We start from the raw sequence: 22,960 nt of genomic DNA on the forward strand, positions 1-22,960 counted from the left end.
AAGCATTTAGTGTGGTAAAATACTAACTGACCTCCTACTTCCTCAAGAAAAGGACTATAAGAAGCTAAACAATTTTGAGAGAGCGCATTAAATAAGTCAGGCGACACTGGGGTCTTAAAAGTAGTGAAACTTCTTCCTGCCTTTCTATAACTTTAAAACTACTTATAAACCCTTAGGCTCTAAGCTCACATGTATATGGTGACTGGACAGTGTTATATGTATATTTAGCTATTGGCACGTGAGAAAGATTTTAATTCCTGGTGCAAGATTATGAACAATCCAGTAATCTTGAACACTTCTAGGAAGGAGAAGGGATCATTTTTCTTTTTCAGTTCTGCACCTTTTCTTTTTGCTTATTCATCATGTTTTAAATAAACAGACTGAAGAAAGTTGTTATTAAAGCCCTCCTTGGGCTTCTTCAATTTCAGTTTTAAGCCAGGTTCAAAATATTCTGGCAAAAATTAAAGGCAACATTGAAAACGTTTGCATAAATTTTAAATTGTGCAAAAGGTGATAAAACTAAACTGAGCTGAAAGAATGACTAATAAGCATCTCCTCTTATATCTTTGTCTTTTTATCATACTCAGTGATTATTTTGGTTTTAAAAAATTATTTCTGAAGTGCATTCCTTTTCCAGAGTATCTGCATTACACTCACTATTCTAAGTTTAATTTGTTAGAAGTTTAGTGTTTACTTTTAAAAGTGTGAAGGCTTATTAGCATGCTAATAAATAACATTTAATGTCTGTTAACAATGTTTCTGTATTTGCCCATAAAATGAAATAGAAAAATACTACCTGCAAGGGACTCCATGCCTTTACTACATTCTGGTGGTAATTGAAATCCCTGGTTCTCATTTCATTGTTAGAAAGAACTAATAAATTTGTCACGAATGGAACAGGGGTGGAGGAAAGAGGCCATTTATGAGCTCAGTGATGAAACTAATCTCCTGCAGCTCAGATCTAAAAGAACTGGGAGACCAGCACAATAGACGTGCCATTTAACTGCATAACATCTCCGCTAATTGAGTGTAGATCTTTGCTCTCCTTTATCCTTTCTTCTGCTCTTTCCCCAGTGGTATTGACTGTGTGTGTTTCAGCTGGCCTAATGTCAGACCCAGAAGTCAGAGGGAGTTGCAACTTACTTAAGAAAGGCATATGCCAAAAATATAATCTTTTTTTATTATATACCAAAATAAATATAAAAATGTGTACAAATAATGGTTTTTATTTGAACATTAAATTTTGTGATATAGTATGTGTTTTGTTACACTGTCACATGACATCTGTTAAAAATAAGGTTTTGGAATGCTCTTCTGGCATGTGTAATTTTGAGAAAAGCCTGCAGAACAGTTATCCAGTATATCCTCTAACCTCTACCACACACATAAAAATAGCCCTGGTGGTAATATTGGCATTTATTGGCTATTTGCTCATAAAACTGCTCTGTCAGCATATGGTATTTCCACTACTCCATTTTGTCAACATATTAAATAAACACACACATTTTTTTTAACGTGACCTTTTATTTGTCTTTCGGAGTTAATGTAGACTCCTTTGAATCAGGTGGACCTGGATTACAGTCTAACTGCCAACATTTAATCACAATGTACAATTCAATACATATATCTTTGAAGTCTGTTTCTCTGACTTAAATGAATGAAGTTAGTCATTTTCACCGTTGAGAGTTTTTGTGAACATTAAATGAGAACATATGTGAGAAGCACCCAATACAATTTTTGCAAATAATAAGCTTTTAATAAATGGTGTTGATTTTTATGATACTGGTGATTTAAAGGAATGTTTTCATTAACAACCACAACACACATACCACTGTCCCTTTTGTTCCTTAAACTAAGCAAATTCTTTGCTGTCCCAGGACCTTTGCCTTTGCCACTCCCTCTCTCTATAATGCTTTTCCCTTAACTCTTTCGGTGACAGCTCTTTTTCATCCTTTAGTTTTCAGCTCAAATGTCACCTTTTTGTGAGAACTTAACCTGATCAACCTGTCTAAGGCAAACCTCTGCCCTTACCCCACATCGTAGCTCCTGGGTGTCTTCTTTATTTATGTCCTTGTCTTCTCCTTTAGAATGTAAGCTCCATGAAGGCAGAGAGACCTTATCTTTCTTGTTAATAACTGTGTACCCAGTGTCTATCATAGTGTCTGTGTCAGTAAACGTGGATGAATTAATTAAATGAATAAATGAGTGGGAGGGAGGAGAAAGAAAGGAAGGAAGCAATGATGTAGGGAAAGAAATTGGAAGGAAAGAAAAAATAATGGATAAAAGGAATAAAGGACAAAAGGAAGAAACGTATATAGCCTGAGGAATGGTTTATATTCTGGGCATATGTATTTATGCACATACAACTTTTAAATTTTGCTTTAAAGTTTAAAAGTTGGGTAAAAATTTTCTGGTTCTTATTTTAGTTTCTTATCCCTGGTCAGCATGTCTCACCTTATCCTCTGCTTCCAGCAACATACAGGGTTTCCTACAGGGTGACCTCTGTGAGGCCGGAAGTAATTCTTATAGGACACCAATATCTTAGAAAAGGGGGTTACCAAACTTCCTGTAAAGGACCAGTATCTAAATATTTTCACTTTTACAGGCCATATGCTCTCACCCAACAACTCATCTCTGACGTCATAGAATGAAAACAACCATAGACAATATGTAAAGAAATGAGTGGGCTATGTTCCAATAATACTTTATTTATGGAAAGTGAAATTTAAATTTCATGTAATTTTCACGTCATGATTATTCTTACTTTGACATTTTTTTTCAACCACATAAAAATGTAAAAACCATTCTTAGCTGGCAGACCTATAAAAACAGGCAGCATGTTGGAGTGACCTTCTGTCGTACTTTGCTGACCCTGCCTTGGAATGAACTACAGTTTAATGGTTATCTGTCTCAAGAATGTTTGTCTTTTGAAAGATGAACTGGAGTGGGAAGAGTCAAAGAGTAAAATTTTGACCTCTTCCTCAAAGAATAAATTTCTGTTGGTAGAATTTTAAATAATTTTGCAAATAGAAGGAAACTATAATTTTGGGTAATCAGTCAGACCTTCCTGAACTCCTAAAATCACACTCCATTAGTGGGCCATTATCCACAGGTAAGGTTGTGAGTGTTAAAAGTAGCTTTCATTACTGGCTAAAACTGCCCAGGTGCGTCTGTTAACAAGCTCACATCTTATTTATTCCTTCCTTCATAGACTTTGGAATTTAGGATCAGTTACTTCCTGGGATGATTTTGAAAGCCAGACAATTGGAGATATTTTGAAATGAATCACTATTCTTTATTTATAATCCTGAAGAGTAAAGTATTTTAAATTTCAAATAATGATTTCCCTAAAATTTGTGACCTTAGTTGGGTAAACAGTTATTTGGAGGAACATTTTAAAGGTCCTTTAAAAATCATTAGAAATTATTATGGTCCTATTGGTGTTATTTTTATAGCTGTTACTATTTATAGTGCTTTAAGTAGACAATAGAGCTTTCCAACTCTTTTTCTTTACTCACATCTCTCTTAAACAGCCAAAGCTACTATTTAAAATGCCACCTTCGGAAGATGCTAGTCAGACCGCAATGAGAAATCAGAATGAAGCTCAATTTGAAGAAAAAGCAGTTAAGTACTTCATAGGTAAAATATTTAGAATATTTGGAACTGAATAGTCAAAATACATCTGCTTTATTTCAGGACATACAGGGTAAGTCAGCCTTCAGGTATGCTTCCCAGAAGTTCAACTGAAAACTATGTTGTTGGGTTTTTTCTCTCAGTTTTTGTAGATACTAAGAATAGTGCACCATTGATTATCAGAGTACATATAATCTAAGGCTAGTTTTAAATCCTTTAATCACCTTTCCCTTTCTGCCTGTACTTGTGTATTACAAAAGGGAGGTTAGTAATAGTTCTAAGCTGAGTCAAACTGAGTTAGGAAGCAAGAAAAGCCTGAGTTATGTCAGCCAAATACATTATTTTAAAACAATCTGTCTATGCCTTGCTCGTTCATTCTGAGCAGCAGCCTCTCTCTCTGTATAGAATGGTGAGAGATAACTGTGCGCCGTAACCCGCAGAAGGAATATGGGAATGAGGGTGAAAAGGAGAGTATCTAATATAATGTTCCTTATGCTTTAATTCCTGAAAAGAATTGAGTAAATGACTTTCCATGTAAATTAGGATGTGGACTATTGGAATTACAATTTAATTCCCAAGGTGGACTGTTTGCTTTTGCCATTTAATGACTCAGCCATGTGACATGCACAGTAGTCAACAATCAAGTGTTGCAATTCAAATATTCAAGAGCAAGGAGCTTGGGACAAAGGGTTCTGTGATTATATGGGTTTCCTTGTGAACATGCTTCACTTGGAAACCCAAGAGATGTGCACACTTGAGGGAAACAAAGGAGATGTTAGCCTCAGGGAGTCTCATTAGATCAGCTATGTTTGGTGGCAGTCAGATACACACCCTGAAAAAAAAAAAAGCACACCCAGTTGTTTTCCACAAGTTATGCATGACACAGACCTACTCATAAATTATGCCATAATCACCACTGCACTATGATTTGCACAAGAGTTCAGAGCATATTCAGCTGATATATGACAGGCCTCACAACTGGAGACATGTACTTTATTTCATAAGGTGTAAATCCTTGAAAAAAAATGTGGTGTGTTGGTTTCTGGATTGTTAGCTTTTTCCCCTGCTACTCAACTCCTGTTCCTGCATCTCTTTTGGGGACAATCTTTGAAGTTACATTGGTTATCATTTGCATTACCCCTAACCACGATCATAGCCTTTATATTATCTGCAAATAACTTTTAGGTGTTCTCCAGTCTAGATGTCACTCACTGAACTTTTGTTACCTGTTACTAGCAGTTTCACTGTGGAACTGAGCAGTACCAACAGAAAGAGAATTCTGGCTTTTGCCCTTCATTTGGGTTGCAGTCTTATCCTGTAGGCGCACACCTATGCACCGTATTACATTGTGCATTAAAGAAGAAACTTACAGTGATTCTTTATTTTAAAGGGGAGCAGGGGGAAGAAATCTCATTGCCTTGCTTTGTGTTCTAAAATATAAAGGGTAAATCTGAGATTTTTTTTTTTTTTTTTTTGGTATTAGTTTTGTACTGTTGACTAGAAATGCTTACAGGGATTTTAAGCAAAACCCTTACCTAGCCTTTCTGGCTGCATTTTCCAGTGTGAAATCTGTTGAAACAAACCAACAGAGCCCCATTTCCATGCTTTCTCTTCATTTTCCTCCTTCACCCCACTTGTATTCCCTGCTCCGCAAACCCATGTACACATCCCACTTCAGTGTAAGTGCAACCTCAGCCTTTCCTGAATAGTACTGAATGGAAGTGCAGTAGTCAACAACGGCCTCATAATACCGCAAACCAAACCGCTAGCCTGAGAATACAGCAGAAGAAAGCTACAGAAGCAAAACTGGCTGCCTCAGGTCCCTATCTGGCAACGGTAGTGGATGAGAGAACAGGTCAGAAATGTGGAGCACACACTTCGGCTTTGTTGTTAAATTTTGTCATTGTTTCTGCTTCTGATTTTCCAGTCCTCAAGTGAAAGGTAGATAACAAGGATCATTACTAGGCTAGGAAATAATACATACCTTTAAACTGGCTTTTCTTGATAACCCAAATGTTGGGTTTTCTTATTGATGACTTTTTAGGTAAAATCCTGATGCCTTGTTGTGGTTTTCTTTTCAGCATTTCTGTTTTGTTATTTTGAACCCTGAGGTAGATTATTTGAAAAAGGCACATAAGCAGCTAGTGAAATGAGTTAACAAAGATTGACCAGAAATATCTAATGATGGCTAAATTGAACACCAGATGATGGGAAACCACTGCATGCTGCCCTAATGTCATTCATTCTAAAGGTTTTTAAAATATAGAGTAACTTTGACTTTTAATAGATAACATGCAATTTTATGTACAGATCTTTGACTTCTGTGTGTATTCAAAGCCAACTTATGCTATATTTTAAAACTTTGGTGTTGCAACATTGAGGTTGTTTACGATTTTTATCTATTTTGTTTTAATTTTTTAGAATGACTATGAAACACTGATCTTTTTTTGAGGTGGTTAATAAAAGCCTTTTCCTTTTCTTTCACTTTAATATCTTGAAGTGTGGAAAAGAATACATTATGAAATATTGTGAATATTTCATATTCACAATATGTGGAAAAGAATATGTGGAAAAGAATATGTGGAAAAGAATATGTGGAAAAGAATACATATGAAATAATGAAATTATTTCTAACTCTTTGAATTATTTAAAAAAATGATTGACAATTTGTTAAATGTAATGGGTTGTCATGTAGAAAAATGCATAGAGGAAAAATGCATTTCATTTTATAACCTTCATGTACGAAACAGCAGGTAAAGTGTGAGTGTTGATTAAACCAAGATAACATTGACAGGAAAAATGCCCTGCAGTGGTCTCTCTGGGTGAAGCTCAGTGGATTTTTCTTCCAGAAAACAGGCTTTGTGCATTTAGAACAGTGATGAGAGGGAGTCCTCACTGTGGGTTTTCTTTTTGAAAATTATATGTTCATCATGGCCCTTCAGTACAGAGAAGTTTCCAGAATTAGTCTATGCTTGTAATGTTTCTTAGACTCGGAAGCAATAGAGACTTTCATTATATTTTTACGCCAGTATTGTGCTTTTTTTGTATGCTAATGGATGTATTTAAAGCACTTTTGGAAAATGCTGCATTATTGTGATAAAGTCACTAGACCTGTACAGCTCTATTTATCAGGGGGAGAGAACTCTGAGTATTCAGACCTGTGAGTCTCTATTTCATTTCTTAGATGGGATGGATGAATCAATGTGGCTAGTTGATTGGCTCAGCTGAGTCAAATAAACTGTTAATGAGCAAGGATTCAGATACCAACTCTCCACGTAGCGTTCATTTCCTAACAGCCTACAAATATGTTCCCATCTCCAGTGATACTAATGAATTTGCTTTGGTTTATTCATAAACTCTAATGTATGCCCCACTGTGACCAGGTAGCAAAGGAATATATACAGCTCAAGACAGGTTACTAACCTAATGATAAAAAGTTAAAATACATCTTTTTTTTATAGTGCATGTGCTATTGTCCTTCTCAAAAATATAACTCACCTTACTCTATCTGTCAAGCCCAGAATAAATTAAAATGTGATTTCTAGCATTATTGTTTTCATTTAGAAATGGTATGTAGTATTCACACTGATAATAACAGCTAGTACTCTTCATTGTAACTCAAGGACTATGCAGTGACTGTATGTATAATCCTTAAGAGTAAACATTAAAATAATTGTTGCCATTTTAGGTTTTTCTTAGACTTTCCCCATCTTAAATAGCACTAAAAAATAGTGGGAAAGGGACTCTCCAATCACAAAAAAACTGGTAACGATAAAACATATTTTTTCCCTAAGAGCTTTTTTCTTCAAAACATTTGAAGGAACTCTCTCCTCCAATTTTTAACCTTCCACTCCCCATTGTTTCTTTCCTTGTTATGCAGAAATATTTCATACAGGAGAAATAAATAGATTTGGTCTAATAAAATAGTTTATTTGGCATAATAAAATAATTTATTTAAAATAAATTATTTGGTCTAATAAAATAATTCTTACATCTTATTTCAAGTGTTTTTATTTGGAGTAAAAGCACTTGGAGGCCCATGAGTGGGTTTCAGAGAGTCTGCAATTCCCCTAAAAATATATACAAAATTCTGTGTGTTGTGTATAGTGTACATTTTCCTGGGGAAAGGATTCTCAAAGTCCATGGCTACAAAAATAAGAACCACTGATTTATTAAAACCACCTGAAATGTCATGATTATACTGAGAGTGTCTTCATTACTTCATTACTTCTGTCTTCCCCCTCTACTCCTCTCACCTACTCTCCCCCCTTTCAATATCCTAGCAATTCTTTTCTTTTGGGGATCTAACCTTAGGAGTGTGTATGTGGTAGGAGAGGAGGGAGAGTGCTGAACCTGCAGGCCAAGCTTGAAGATAAAATCTGTTGAAATGAAAATTGAAGATTAAACAGCAACAACAAAACACTACAGTTGCAGTTATAGTAAGAGTGGGAGAGGATAGGGAGAATATATTTTGGTATAATTATATATTCATTCCAGGACGTATACTGGCATGTGTTTTCATAGACTGTATCAGTGCCACAATATTGGCTTAAGTTATTGGATATTTTAATGATAAGAACAGGAGCAGAAGTATGCAAATATTTTGTTTGAGAATAGCGATTTGCAGTAGCCTAATTCTTTTATATACATAATTATAATAACTAATCTTTTCTGCCAAAAAAGAAGTCAACTTCAACCATTTAAATTTCGCAATACATTTCTTAAATTGATACAGCCACTATGGAGAACAGTATGGAGGTTCCTTAAAAAACTAAAAATAGAACTACCATACGACCCAGCAATCCCACTACTGGGCATATAACCTGAGAAAACCATAATTCAAAAAGAGTCACATACCACAGTGTTCATTGCCTCACTATTTACAATAGCCAGGACGTGGAAGCAACCTAAGTGTCCATCGACAGACGAATGGATAAAGATGTGGCACATATATACAATGGAATATTACTCAGCCATAAAAAGAGTTATTTGTAGTGAGGTGGATGGACCTAGAGTCTGTCATACAGAGTGAAGTAAGTCAGAAAGAGAAAAACAAATACCGTATGCTAACACGTATATATGGAATCTAAAAAAACAAAAAAAAAAGAAGGTTCTGAAGAATGTAGGGGCAGGACCGGAAAAAAGACGCAGATATAGAGAATGGACTAGAGGACATGGGGAGGGGGAAGGGTAAGCTGGGACGAAGTGAGAGAGTGGCATGGACGTATGTACACTACCAAACGTAAAATAGATAGCTAGTGGGAAGCAGCCGCGTAGCACAGGGAGGTCAGCTGGGTGCTTTGTGACCACCTAGAGGGTGGGATAGGGAGGGTGGGAGGGAGATGCAAGAGGGAGGGATATGGGGATATATGTATACAGATAGCTGATTCACTTTGTTATACAGCAGAAGCTAACACACCATTGTAAAGCAATTATACTCTAATAAAGATGTTAAAAAAAAAAGCAAGTTAATAAGTTCATAAAGATTAGGAGTAGTTTGTTTTTATTTATGGCCTACAATTAAGGCCAACAAAACTGCAGTTTAGACAGAGCTCACTAATTGGCAACAATGACTGGTATCCTATTAGCTGTTGTTGATTGGCAAACGGAATTATTTAAATTCAGACTAATGAATTGAATTTCTTGTTTCCCTAATTTTCTCATTTTCTTAACATATATATTTTTCATTGAAAGCTATCGCAGTACCATTTTGGAATGGAGTAGATTATAGACAGACATAAGTAAATTGTATTGAAATAGATTATTGATCTTTATATTTTAACGAAATTGAGATTTTTTGACCATTTGCGTTTTAGCCTTATAGACTAGGCATATGTTTCAGTCAGCTGGGACTGCTATAACAAATTATTGTAGCCTGGGTGGCTTAAACAGCAGACATTTATTTTTCACGGTTCTGGAGGCTGGCAAGTCCAAGGTCGAGGTGCTGGCAGATTCGGTTCTTGGTAAGGGACCTCTTCCTGGCTTGTAGATGGCCATCTTCTCCTTATTCCCTTACCTGGCAGAGAGCAGAAAGAGAAGCAAGCATTCTTGTGTCTCTTCTTATAAGGGCACTAATCCCATGAAGGCTCGATCCTCATGACCTGGTTACCTCCCAAAGGCCACATCTCCAAATGCCATCACATTAGGGATTGGGGTTTTAGTGCATGAATTCTGAGTACACAAACATGTAATCCGTGACAGTGCGTATTATAAAATCCTGTAACAAATATTTAAGTAAAATGAAGACAGTAATACATAAATTATATCAGTTTATCTTTACCAAACTGTGAGCTGTGAATTAAAATGGAATTTAATTCAGTTGTACTATTTTGGCATCATATGATACCACGGATTTCAAACCAGCTGTATGTGTGCTTTTAAAATATGCTAATTCTAAATAATATGAGCCCCATAGGTACATGGTGTGGGGAAAACTTAAGGCCCAAATAGTGGCTGTAAATATTTTCAGCCTTCCAAGATGGTTCATATAAATGCGATACTGCCCAAAGACTGTCTAATGAGGTTCTGTTCAGTCTGCAAGTGATGATAACACTTTGCTGAATGATTTTGTCCCAGATGCACTGTGAATAAGATGCCTGGTAAGAACAGATCAAAGCCCCCTTGAGGCATTATATGCATTTATTACGAGCTACTCAAATGTGACAGTACACAAGTCACCAATAAAATAGCAGTTGTTTTATGAAAATTATGGGGGCAAGGGTGAGGTTCTCTCAAGTATGCCAACAAAATGTAATTAAACAGATTATATTGCTAAAAACAATCTGCTTTGGGCTGATTTTGCATAATATATTCATTTAGCTTGTGCCCACGTAGCCAAATATTTAAAGAGGCAGAAATGTTCAACCCAGTTTCACAGTCTGAGGGTTGAAGGCTGGGTTGCAGAAGTCCTCAAAGGCAAGGCCTCTGTGTGTTAGGTGAAGCTGGGGGAATGCAGGGGAGAGCCAAGTTTATGCTCCTAAGTGTCATGGGTCTCTGTCAGTCTCTGTACGGTCACAGAGATCTGAGCTGAATGGCCCTCTGCACCATTTTCCTTCCTTTCCCTCTTAGCGCAAACAATTTCATTTTTAAAAATCCAGATTTTATATATCTCCTCCAACTACTTAAAATGAAAGAATAGAAAGAAAAGTGGCCTTGACCCTCGTAAAAAGGATGGCTTTGCACTTCCTTGAATTTTCAGTCTCCTCTCTCTCAAGTCAGCTTTTTTTTTTTTTTTTTGGTAAAAACTTTTAGTATGTAGCTGTTAGCTCTGGGAACAGTTGAGAACACAGCTGTTGGATTGAGAATGAAACCATTCTTAATCATTTAGTTTTTAAAGCGATATTATCACTGACTCTTTGTAAAACCAGTATTTCTATGAAACCTTCTGAGATATTGTAGGTAATGAAGACCTATCTGGGTTCAGGATTGGCTGCATGTGACATATCTTTCTCATTTACTTTTCCTGCCTTGTTTCAATTAACAGTGTACTTATTAATTTTAATTGGTGAAGTCATTCTTATGTCTGAACTTTACTTCCTGTGAGAGCATACTTTGTGCTGTATACCTTATTGAGAGCTGGTATATGTGCTAAATTCCTTTTTTAAATCACTACTATTGTCTAGTGGTTCATATATTCAGATCTAATAGTTATATTTCACTAAATAGATAAATAATTTTACCAATGCAAAAGTGATAAAATCTATTCCACTTAGTAACTATGTTTGAATTTATGGTATTTACTATTAAATTAAACCTTGTAACACTAGTTGAGATGAGGAAAGTGATTCTTTTGTGACTATTTTTCTATTGGAGAGATTATCCTGAGTAGGAATTTTCATTTTTTACATTTTTTAAATGTTATTGTTCATAGAGGATAAATAGAAAATCTAAAAATTAAGTGAACTTGAAATGATTTTTTATAGCTTTGTTTTAATAATTATGTATTATGCTTTATTTGCAGGACCGTGTACATGCGTTAGAAACGGTAAGTTGGGGCATTTTCTTTGTCCTTCTATCAGGATTACTGCTGTGTCCTGATGTGGATTTCAGAGCACTCCCCAAAGGAAGCAGTTCTGGAAAGCATTTCTAAAACTATATCTAAGATTCAAAGGGGAACGTAAGCTAAACTATACCAGAAAGATATGTAGATACAAACTTTTAAAATGAAAAAAAAAAAAAAAAGAATTAAGAAAAAAATTGTGTGTGTTTAAGTGGTCACTGCTCTCTCAAGACAGGTGATGCACTAATTTATGGAAAACATAATTAGCTTAAATGTAATTATGCTTATTTCTGTATTTCCCAATCACTAAAAGGACTAGTTGATAAGAAACTGAGATTAGGTTTCTATTGATACTTTGAAGGGCAGTCAACATTTTTTTTTTACAATATCCAAATAATGATAAAAGCTGGTTAGCCTTTTTTTCAGTAATCTTACTTGTAGGAATCTGATATTAGGAAATCATTTTTTTAAGTGCAAATATATAAAGATTACATGCTTGCAATATTCATTGGAAAATGATACACATTTTTATAGAAAAAAAGGGGAGATGACTTATTGTTCGGCAGTAAAGTAATGGTTATAGATAAAGTGTGAAATTTCCACCCAGCACGACACAAAGATTTTGGAAAAGGTTTATTATATAATGTTAAATGGAAACAAATTCAAGATGTAAAATTACGTGTACTTTAATGATAACATGTGATGATAGGTGTATAAAAAAAAGAATAGAAGCAAGCAAATCTTATAATAGCGACTTGTTAGACAAGAATTAGGGCTGTGATATCATTCCTTTCTCTGTTCCTCAAGTTTTAAAAAACATGGTTAGATTACTTTATAAATAAACATTTTTATAATAAAAACCACATGAATTGAAAGAATGGTAAAATAAATTATGGTACCACCTAACGATGAAATATTATTCAGCCATTAAAAGTCATATTTTCAAAAAGAAAATATTGACATGCTATTATATACAGGGGGAGGTATTTAAAGCTATATAGAGAGTATGATGCAAATATTGAATATGCATATTTTGTGTTTAAAACTTTTGAAAACACACAAAATATTGAGTGACTTGGGTCTAGTGGTGATGTTTTTTTAATGTTTTTAATGAGCAGGTGAAAAATAAGAAACTTTTAAACAATAAGGCTAATTAAGAATAAAACATTTATATTTTGAGTGTGAGGAAAGGAAAGATGCTAATTGAGAGTATTTTAGTCCTGTGTAAGCAAGTGATTTTGATCGACAGTGTGCAGACCATAGCTGGGAAATAATCTATTCCTTAGATTTAACCAGGCCACTGGGAAAGTACACTGACTTTCTTGGTTTCAGCATGATGACATTGTAAGTGAATAAAATGTTTAGTGTTCCTCCACATATATTTTACTTATCCTTAGAAAGTGTCTTGCCAACAGTATTTGGCTTGTAAATTAAATGCTCTTTTTAAAAGTATGAACCAAAACAGAAATGTTGAGTTTGAGGATCTGGGTTCAGTACACAAAATGCCACTTCAACATTTAGTAAATCGCTTATTTCTTGATTCCTTCGTCTGTAAAAGTGAATAGAATTAAACATATTTTATCACACTGTTGTGAGAATTAAGAAAGAAAATATATGTGAAAATATTTAGGACCTGACAAGTGTTAGGTTATCATTATCATTAAGTGATTGCTTATTATTTCTTATTTAATCATTTTGATTATACTAGTATGTCATGTGAAGCTGAAAATTATCAATAACAACAAGAAGCCTGTAACTTTTATTAGTATTTGTTGGTCTTTTTTATTTACATAATCTCTTTACTAACATAGTACTATGGTATAAAATCTTAAATGCCTTATTCTAAGGGTTCCTCTAAGAATAAAGGTAAAAAATAAAAAATCATCATGAGAAAAATAAAACTGGTTAAATGAACTAGGTTTTTTACAGTGGCAGTTTTCTCAAGATGGTTTTAATTTGAAATAATTATAAGTAAAACCTCGGTAATAATGAATGAAAAATGAAAATGCTCAGTAATAATGTTAATGCTCAAATGTTATGAAATCCTTTGACTTCATATGGCATTATAAAGAGTGGATTTAATATACTTGGTAGACTGTTCAGCTGGTAAAGTATTTTATAGTTCATAAAATCAAATATGCTGGAAGCAGTCTCAAGACCATTTATTAGTCTCTCCCAACTTAGCACTTAAACCATAGAAAAATGTTGGTGGTCTCTCATTTGGTTTAGGTGGTATTAGGGTATGTAAGGCTTTGAATGTAGGGTACGTGTCCTGGTGATACAGATCTGCAAAATTTGAAATTTCATTATTCCATTAGTATTTACAATAGATTAATTTTAAAGGTTTAGTAGTTATAATACCTGAAAATAAGAAGGTCTTTTTTGTCATAACGAGCAACTTGATTTGGCTTGTCACCAATTATCTATATGCTCAGGTCGCAGTTGTGTCTGTTTCCCTTTTCTTTCTCAATACTTCCCTCTCCTTCTTCACTAGCAGGTAAGCTTCTTGGAATAGAAATTACATTTTGTTTACAAATGCACCCCCAGGGCCTGCAAAACATTTCTAACATACAGTTGACAACCAATAAACATTTGTAAAATCAAAGAATGAATGTTGAACTGAATGTATATAATCCTCACATAGACTATTCTTAGGAATATAGGTATACACAGTACTGATAGTTGAGGGAAAAAAGTACCCAGAAGCATATCAATTTATTCATTTTTCCCTAGCCTTTCTGATCAGTGTTACACTTTATTTGGTGTTTCACAGAAGCTCCCATGATCTTCATTAAAGTTTAGTGTGAATTCTCCTAGGAAGGAACCACCTTCAGCCAAAACATAGTAGGTTGATTCCCCAAATAAAGCTAAGTGATTACCTGAAAAAAATCTTGGTTGGAAGGATCCTTTTTAGGATCCTTTTTAGATTCCACATATAAGTGATAACAGAGTATTTGTGGAATCTAAAAAGTAAAACAAGGGTATAAAACAAAACAAGAGAAACAGACTCACAGATACAGAGAACAAACTAGTGGTTACCAGCTTGCAAGCATCCTTCCTACACATACTGGGGACTCAGAGTGGATATTTATTGTGCACTAAGGTACTAGGTAGACAGTGAAGAGGAGAAAAGGAAAAGGAATTGTGATCAGTTCTCTCAAGGAGCTTGCACTTTAATTGAGGAGAGAAGTTGCTTACATATAAATGAATGAATGATGTAAGATAAATATGCACTGTCTACAACATGTGGATGAAACAGTGCATTTTGTAGAAGGCATTACAAAGAAACAATAATTGTAAAATAAATTAACATCATTGCAGTCTAGGTTCGTCATGGAAAAGCATGGCTTTTGTAGTTTGAGGACATGACAGAGGAGATTTGTTTCCTCTCTGAAATGGGAAGAATCAGTAGTGTCAGGTAGAAAGAGCCAGAGAAGACATTCTATATTGGGGATGTAATAAAAGTTTAAAGGCAATAATGAAAAAAGAGTTAGCTAGGGCTTCCGTGGTGGCGCAGTGGTTGAGAGTCCGCCTGCCGATGCAGGGGACATGGGTTCGTGCCCCGGTCCAGGAAGATCCCACATGCCGTGGAGCGGCTGGGCCCGTGAGCCATGGCCGTTGAGCCTGCGCGTCGGGAGCCTGTGCTCCGCAACGGGAGAGGCCACAACAGTGAGAGGCCCGCGTACTGCAAAAAAAAAAAAAGAAAGAAAAAAGAGTTAGCTAAAAGGATATTTAAAAAAAAAATTTTAAGGCAAAATCATGAAATCATGACTCTCATACAAATATAAAATGAACTCATGACAAATGAGTTTAACTCATTAATTAATCAGAGAATGAGCAAGATGTTACAACTCACTTAAAGGAACATTCAAAGAGCATTGGAGTACTGAAGTGAATTTAAAATAGAGGCAAAACTGTCTTCTTCCATAGTGGAGGAAGGAAATCAATTGAACCTCCCCAGACAAAATTTATTTCATGTCTATGTACAAGAATCATTTGCATAGCAATCAATCAGTCATCTATAACTCACAGAGTTATAAATAGCTCAAAGACAGTGACTGATACAGAGATCCTGTAGAACCAAAAAACCCAGAAGCGTCCGCGAGGCAAAAACTAGTTTTTCATTGAAAATACCCAGTAAGTTTTTGTTCCATTTCAAAGGCTTTCACATCTTTTTTTTTTTTTTTTTTTTATAGCCTCATTGTCTGTAAAACTTTGAGAGAGTAATAGACACTTCGGGGTTTTGAAATACAAACCAAGGAGTTTAGATTTTATCTTTTATATCAGGGATACAAGTGGGTTTCTTCCTGAGTGCCAGTTCCTACTGGTCAGTACTGGCTATTGAAACATTCTTTTGGGAAGGATTCTGGGCTGCTCTTTTGGAGAGCACTGCTGTGATTGCTTTGCATTCTCTGTTGTGTCCATTACGAGGTTGGGAGGTGGAAGGCGGTAGCGTGGCTATTTAGCCAATAAGTAGTCATTAATGGTTTTCAATCAGGGGTTGTGGCGTGGTGAATGTGGTGTGCAGGAGTACAGCTGGAGTGGTGGTGTAAAACCACCACTCCACTGGAGTGGAGTGGTGAGAGCCTGCAAGCAGGAAGAGGGAAAGCGCATGTGGAGGTAATACAACTTTAGGACTGTGCTAGGAAAATTAGGAATTGGGACAGTTTGGTGCCAGAAAGGCAGGGTTAGAGTGATTACCCTTGTTTATAGAAAGGCACTAGTGAACTTAGTAAGTGGGAGGTCAAGGGAGAAGAGGAGATATAGGCAGTACAATAAGAAGTCAGGGTCATTTTAGGAAATGAAAGGGAAGGGAAGGCTGTTCAGCTTGAGATACAAATTCTGTTTGTCATATCGCACCTCAGATCTGTCTTTATTTTCATTTCCATAAATGCCATGATAATTTAGATTCTCGATACCTTTGTGTTAGTTAGAGTTAGCATGACCTCAGTTAAGAGAAATCCAAAAAGAATTATGGGTTAAGTCAGATAGAAATTAGTTTCACTCTCGTTTAACAATCCAAATATATGGTGTCCATGGCAGGTATGGTGTCAGAAACCCAGGCTTCTTTTGTTGTTTTGCTCTACCATCTTCAATATACTGCTTCTGCCTCCTGATCTAAGATGCCTGTTCCACTCCAGCCCTTAGATTAATATTGTAACTAGACGAAAGAAAGAAAGGGAGAGCATGTATGTAACTTGCCTTTAGTGAAAACTAGAATTTGCACGTATCATTTCTGTTCATTTCCGTGGACCGGAATTTAGTGACATGATTATAACTAGCTTTAAGATTCAAAAAGAACGAAATAAGCTATAGACTTTTGGAAATTTCAAAGTAAACTTCTAAACAACTCACAGGTCAATAAATAAAAGAAAGGACATGCCCAACTCATTAGGAATTGGCATAACCTTTGAGACAAAACCAGACGGAATGTATAAATAAGGGAAATTAAGGAACTTCTCACATATTAACATGGATACAAAAGTATTATACACAAATATTAGCAAAATAAATCCTGGAAGGTATAAAAAGGAAAATTACTCATGAACACTGACAAATTACCAATTCATCAATTAATTGAGTTTATTCCAGGAATTGAGTTGGTTTAAAATTAAAAACTCAGTCAGTGTTATTCACCATAGTGACAGATTGAGGAGAAATAAATTTAATAAGGTCATCCCAATAGATGAATAAGAAGATTTATTCCTATGATATCATTATCATCCTCATAAACCTTTTAGAAAACTAAGAATAGAAGAGAACTTCCTTAATCTGATAAAGGTCATGTGAAAAAAAATCTCTGGCAAACCTCACCTTAGCATTTTGAAAGTCCCTCTTTAAGACCAGGAATAAATAAAGGATGCCCCATTCTACAGTTTCTGTTAGACACTGTGTTGGTGGTATTAACCACAGCAGTAAAACTATCATTATTTGAAAGTAATATTATTGTTTGTATAAAAAGCTCTAGGAATTCATAGTTAAATTATGAAAAATAGTTGAACAAGTTTGATAGAAACCAGTACTTGAAAGTCCCTTTTCCTTCTAACTCCAGCAACAATCGCTGAGAAAATGTTATTAAAGTTACTATATCAGTACAAAAGTAACAAAGAATACAAAGTATACAGGAAAATATCTGACAAAAACATTCAAGCTTTTGGGCTTCCCTGGTGGCGCAGTGGTTGAGAGTCCGCCTGCCGATGCAGGGGACACGGGTTCGTGCCCCGGTCCGGGAGGATCCCACATGCTGCGGAGCAGCTGGGCCCGTGAGCCATGGCCGCTGAGCCTGCGCGTCCGGAGCCTGTGCTCCGCAACGGGAGAGGCCACAACAGTGAGAGGCCCGAGTACCGCAAAAAAAAAAAAAAAAAAAATTCGAGCCTTTATAGAGAAGACACTCTGGAATAGTCAAGATACTTCTGAAGAAGAGGAAGTGGGGAGAGTTTTCCTAACATACATATAACCTTATTAAAGCTATTGAAATTAAGATAGTGTAGTCTTGACACAGGAATATATAAATAGGTTCATGTAATCAAATAGAGAATCCAGAAACAAATATGTGTACATAGAAACTTGATGTCTGACATACCTGGCATCACATATCAGAGGAGTAAGGATGGACTTTTTAATAGATGGTATAAAAAAATGAAATTGAACCCCTATCTCAGATGCAAAAGTGGGTGAAAGCCTAAATGTGAATGATGAAACCGTAAGGCTTTAAAGCGAAGTATAGTTTAGTATCATAATGACCTTGGGACTTTGGAGGATTTCTAGGGGTGAGGGGAGGGGCACTGAAAACATAGGTCATAAAGGAAATGACTGATTTGACCACACCAAAATTAAGAACTTCCATAAATCAAAAGACAACATAAAAAGAATGAAAAGAAAAGCCACACTTGGAACACATTTGTAGCAGAAGATATAACTGACTAGCAGTTTGTATCCAAATCAGTTTGTATCCAAATCTTATTGCCAACAAAGCAATTAGAAAAAGATAAACAATGCAGATTTAAAAAAAAGAAAAAAGAAAAAGGATAAAAGGCATAAGCAGGCATTTCAGTTGAAGAAGAAACATGTAAGAATATATTCAGCTTCATTCATAATCAGGGAAATGATGACTAAAACCACAAAAATTGTCATTTTCTTTATGTATATGTTTTAGTACTCATTTGTATCTATGACACATTTTACCAAAAAGCAAAGGAAATTGAAACATGTTAGCAGCACTTTTTTTTTTTTTTTAATTTTACAACGAAATGATTAATGCTGTCCCTGACAGTAAGGTTCAAAGAGAACTGGTGAGGTACAGCACAGTCTTCCGGTAGAGTACCTCCAAGAGTACACAAAGATCTTCCAAGGGGCAGTCAAGACACAAGTAGGTTTAGGAGAATCCATTTTTATATCCTCAGCTGCATGTTCTCTTAAAATAGCTCGGCTTGAAGAGGCCCTCTTACTTTTCATAATCAGCCCCCTCCCACTTTGCAGAGGAAAGGCTTCCTTCTCACCCATCCAGGGTCCCATGATGGCAAATTCCCCCAGGCACATCAGGGTGCCAAACAAGGGGCAGTTTATGATTTGGGTGCCTTCATGTCCTCCTTTAATCAGGTCACTAAGGTAAGGCTTCTTGTCCTTCTTAGTCATCCATATATTTTTGATAAGAACAAAGGGTTGTATTAGATATTTGGGGTGTTGAGAATGGGTTGTTCTGAAATCGACATGTATTGTTGATGGATGTTGAGGAGGAGTAAAGACAGTTTTATTTAATGACCTCACCTCTTCCACCACCTACTATAATCAGAGAATGTATAGCTCCAGAAAACAAAGCTAAGATGTGTTGGAAAGAAATCATTGAAAGCCGCAGTGTCTTATTTCATCCAGGTGACAAACTCTGGTCCGGCTCCGTGCCTTATCTATTTATCTGTCTTAGAATTATGATTCAAAAGTGAGACGGTTGTCATGAGCACACATCAACACATTACATAGAATTGAAAAATGAAGTCAGACTTTTTTCTGCCAGAAAGTACTGCTGATTTGGCTGATTGATTTGACAATGAGGACTGGCTTTGCCAGTCTGCAGCTCTAAGTTTTGGATGCAGATATGTTTAATGCTGAGATAAAATAAATATATTAAAATTTCATACTGATAGAATGGTATCGAAATTGAGATTTTTATTTTTTGCATGTGTTAAGTTCAATGAAATATCTCTAAGTGAAAAAAGAACAGTTGTAGTCATTTAAGTCTTGGTGAGTAAAGCCTTTTGGGTTTACCTTCCAGAAATGGAAAGTGAATGACTTTAATAACTACATTACAATCCTTTGGCAAGTCTAGTGGTTTCTAATTCTTTGCTTTCAACAAAATTGAAAGAGGACCTAATCGAGCTGGTAGATCATTTAAATTAATTTTTGATGACAGATCACTGTGTATTCTTTGCTATAAAACTAGGAAGGCATTCAAGAAATTGAGTGACATTGTTATAACAAAACTAATTTCATTCTCACGTACTTTTTTATGTGAACAAGACTTCTCAGTGAGTAAATCTATAGAAACAAAAAACAGAAATAGAAATGGAACGCTGTCTTATTGAAACAAAATTAGCATTTACCCATGGATACATGAGCTAATTGAGTACCGGAGAAGAGGAAGCTATATCCATCCCAGTAAGAGATATACATTTGGAAGCCTTGAGTTTTTTTGACATTTCACATTTAATTTTTTCTCAAAAATTTTAATATACCTAATATTAATTATATGATAATTCAATCCATAATAATGTTTAACACTTAGAGCATTATGGTTACAGAGAGTTTTAAAAATCAGTTCTTCTCTCTGGATATATGTATACGTTTTTGTTATAGAGAAGGATAAAGTATGATAGGATAACCAATAAATAGGCCTGCAAGCATAAGTATATTTTATATTAGGATAAAAGTCGGTGAGGGAAAACAGATTTGAAATAAATTCAAAGGGAAAAGGAATCATATAAAATCTGTCTTTTAAAGAGGATAGTATTTAGTTATTTTGGAAGTGGATAAATGGTGGTAACAAATTAATGAGATTTAAAGTTCACTGGATAAGTTTATATGAGTAATATAAAAGTTTTATTTGAAAATGACAATATTTACTACATTCCAGAATTTTCATCCTTTACAGCTACCTAAACTTATGATGAAAACATTCTGACAACTTAAAAATGTGTGTATGGAAGGGGGAAGAGTAAGGGAGATATACAGTTTAAAAATTATTTAAGGAGGATGTAATCAAAATGTTGAAAAGTGTTGACTGAGAGCAAATGTGTAACTGTGTAGTTGCAATTTGTCAGTGTTTAATCAACTTCTCAAACCAAAGTTACTTAAAACAATCTAAGCTTCCTGTATTTTTAGGATATACTTGCAGAGATAACATAATTTACAGGATAAATCCTAACCTGCAGCTATATGGAGAAAAACATGCACAAATTTGCCTATCTGAGAAGAATTACAAGACACAGGAAAACTGTTAGAAATAGGATTTCTATTTTTAAAAAACTGCTAGAGGCTTAAGCACATCTCTAAAGGATTCATTCAGCTTATATTAGTGGTACCAGACTTGAAGTATGCATACCAGTTGATCTTCAAGATCTTGGTATCCACGCGTACAAGAGTATGCCAGTATGTCTCTGGAAATTACTAAGTGATGCTGCATATTCTGGTTTCACCTGTCTACTGTTAGACACTGATTGTTGGGGATTTACTTTCAATTTCCTTCCCTTCCCACTATGGATCTAACACTAATTGTGCTTCACCCTACTACGTGTGCAAGCCAGTCTACAGGCACATAAGTTGTTGAAGAAGGACCATTATTCTTTGTTAGGACACCAGAATCTGCTCTGGGGCAGTTAGGAGTATATGGACCCAATAGTGTTAATGTATTTAACTAAAGTGTCCTGGTTTAGCTGAGGAAATAACTGACTGGAGTATGTAAATGTGGCCAAATAACAGTTAATTATCTGCAGCGCCTCTTCTAAGTATTTGTAAGAATCTTGAAGCTGGGTAAAACTTGCCTTTATCTCTTTATAAAGCCAGAACTTGCTGTTTCAAAACCAAAGATCAAGCCAGGTTCATTTTTGGTCTTGCCAAGGCTATAAGCCTCTCATTGAAGTTGCCTGAAAGGTTCAGTCAAATTGGCTTTACACCAAATAAAACGCAGTGTGCTCTGTACGGTTTTGACCCAGAATCAGGTGAATCTCAGCAGTTTTGGCTGAGCTGCATTGTAAAATTTTGGATTTGTTCGAACTTGACACTTCCTGGGAACCCATTCAAACTGAAACCGGAAAAAGGTTTTGCACAAACCCTGTCCTAGCCCGTTCTGCCAAGTTTCCCACTGCTCTAATGTTAGTCTACCTTCTGTATATTCGCATCGAGGGCAAACGGAAATATCCTCATGAATCTCTCATGAGGGATCTTGGTTGAAACAATCTAGACATTCTCCTTTCGCCACCTTGTCCCAAAATACAGAGTCTGTATTCTGTGTTAGTCAGTATTAAAATGTGTATATTTTCCAATAATGGGGTCATCTTCAAAGGGTTAAATTGCAAAAACATGACTGTGCTTATGTTAAAATGAAGAAAATGGTGCTGAAACCAGTGGGCTGTTTATACAGAGTTGCAACCTTGTGGCAAAAGGTGATGACCAATTTAAAAATGTAAGACTTCCTTCAGCCTGCAAAGGTCGTTTCTCACAGCGCTGTCAGATTTTTCATAAATGCGGTGACATAGGGAAAGTATCATTGAGAAATTACATAATGAATGCAGCTTCACCAGCAGATGAATTTAGTATTATTGAACTCCTCAGTGTTTGGAGGTCAGTCTGACAGCTTCATAGTTGATGCCGATAAGTGGTCAGACTGCCTAACTGCCTTGCTTGATGATGTGTTTTATAGTCCTGTTCCAAACACTATCAATAACAGTGCATTCTATGGGTAAAAAGCGCTTGTTTTGTATTGTGAAGATAATGAGTGTATATATTACAAAACACTTTCTGAAGTATCCTTCTGAAAAATATAATACATATAAGAAATGCTTTCTGTTCTCTTTAAGAGAGCATATCTGGGTGAAATCTCAGAGTAATAATGTATTACATCTTTTTAAGAACCTAATCTAACTATAAAATGAAATATTGGTATTACACCCTTAATATATAGTTGGTGGGAGTAGTGTCTGTTACACACATTTTGAAGTAGCCTTTACGTAAAAAGCTAATTTGGGAATTTTTCATTTTGTGCACCTAATTTTAACCAAGTGCATACAGGTTTCAGCTGAAAATTATTATATGCCTAGTTTTAAATGATGGAAAGTG

The 22,960-nt window shown here is 35.5% G+C and overlaps 1 protein-coding gene across 1 annotated transcript in view; it reads left to right on the plus strand.

Annotated features, from left to right (window-relative positions):
* The window catches only part of CEP128 (centrosomal protein 128), a 412,227-nt gene that overhangs the window by 346,946 nt on the left and 42,321 nt on the right, over positions 1–22,960 (plus strand). Inside the window, exon 19 of the mRNA XM_065871644.1 lies at positions 11,594–11,617. Coding sequence (XP_065727716.1) covers positions 11,594–11,617 — 24 coding nt within the window. The remainder of the gene's footprint in view (positions 1–11,593; positions 11,618–22,960) is intronic.

This window comes from Phocoena phocoena, chromosome 2 (assembly GCF_963924675.1).
Source record: "Phocoena phocoena chromosome 2, mPhoPho1.1, whole genome shotgun sequence".
Lineage (NCBI taxonomy): Eukaryota > Metazoa > Chordata > Mammalia > Artiodactyla > Phocoenidae > Phocoena > Phocoena phocoena.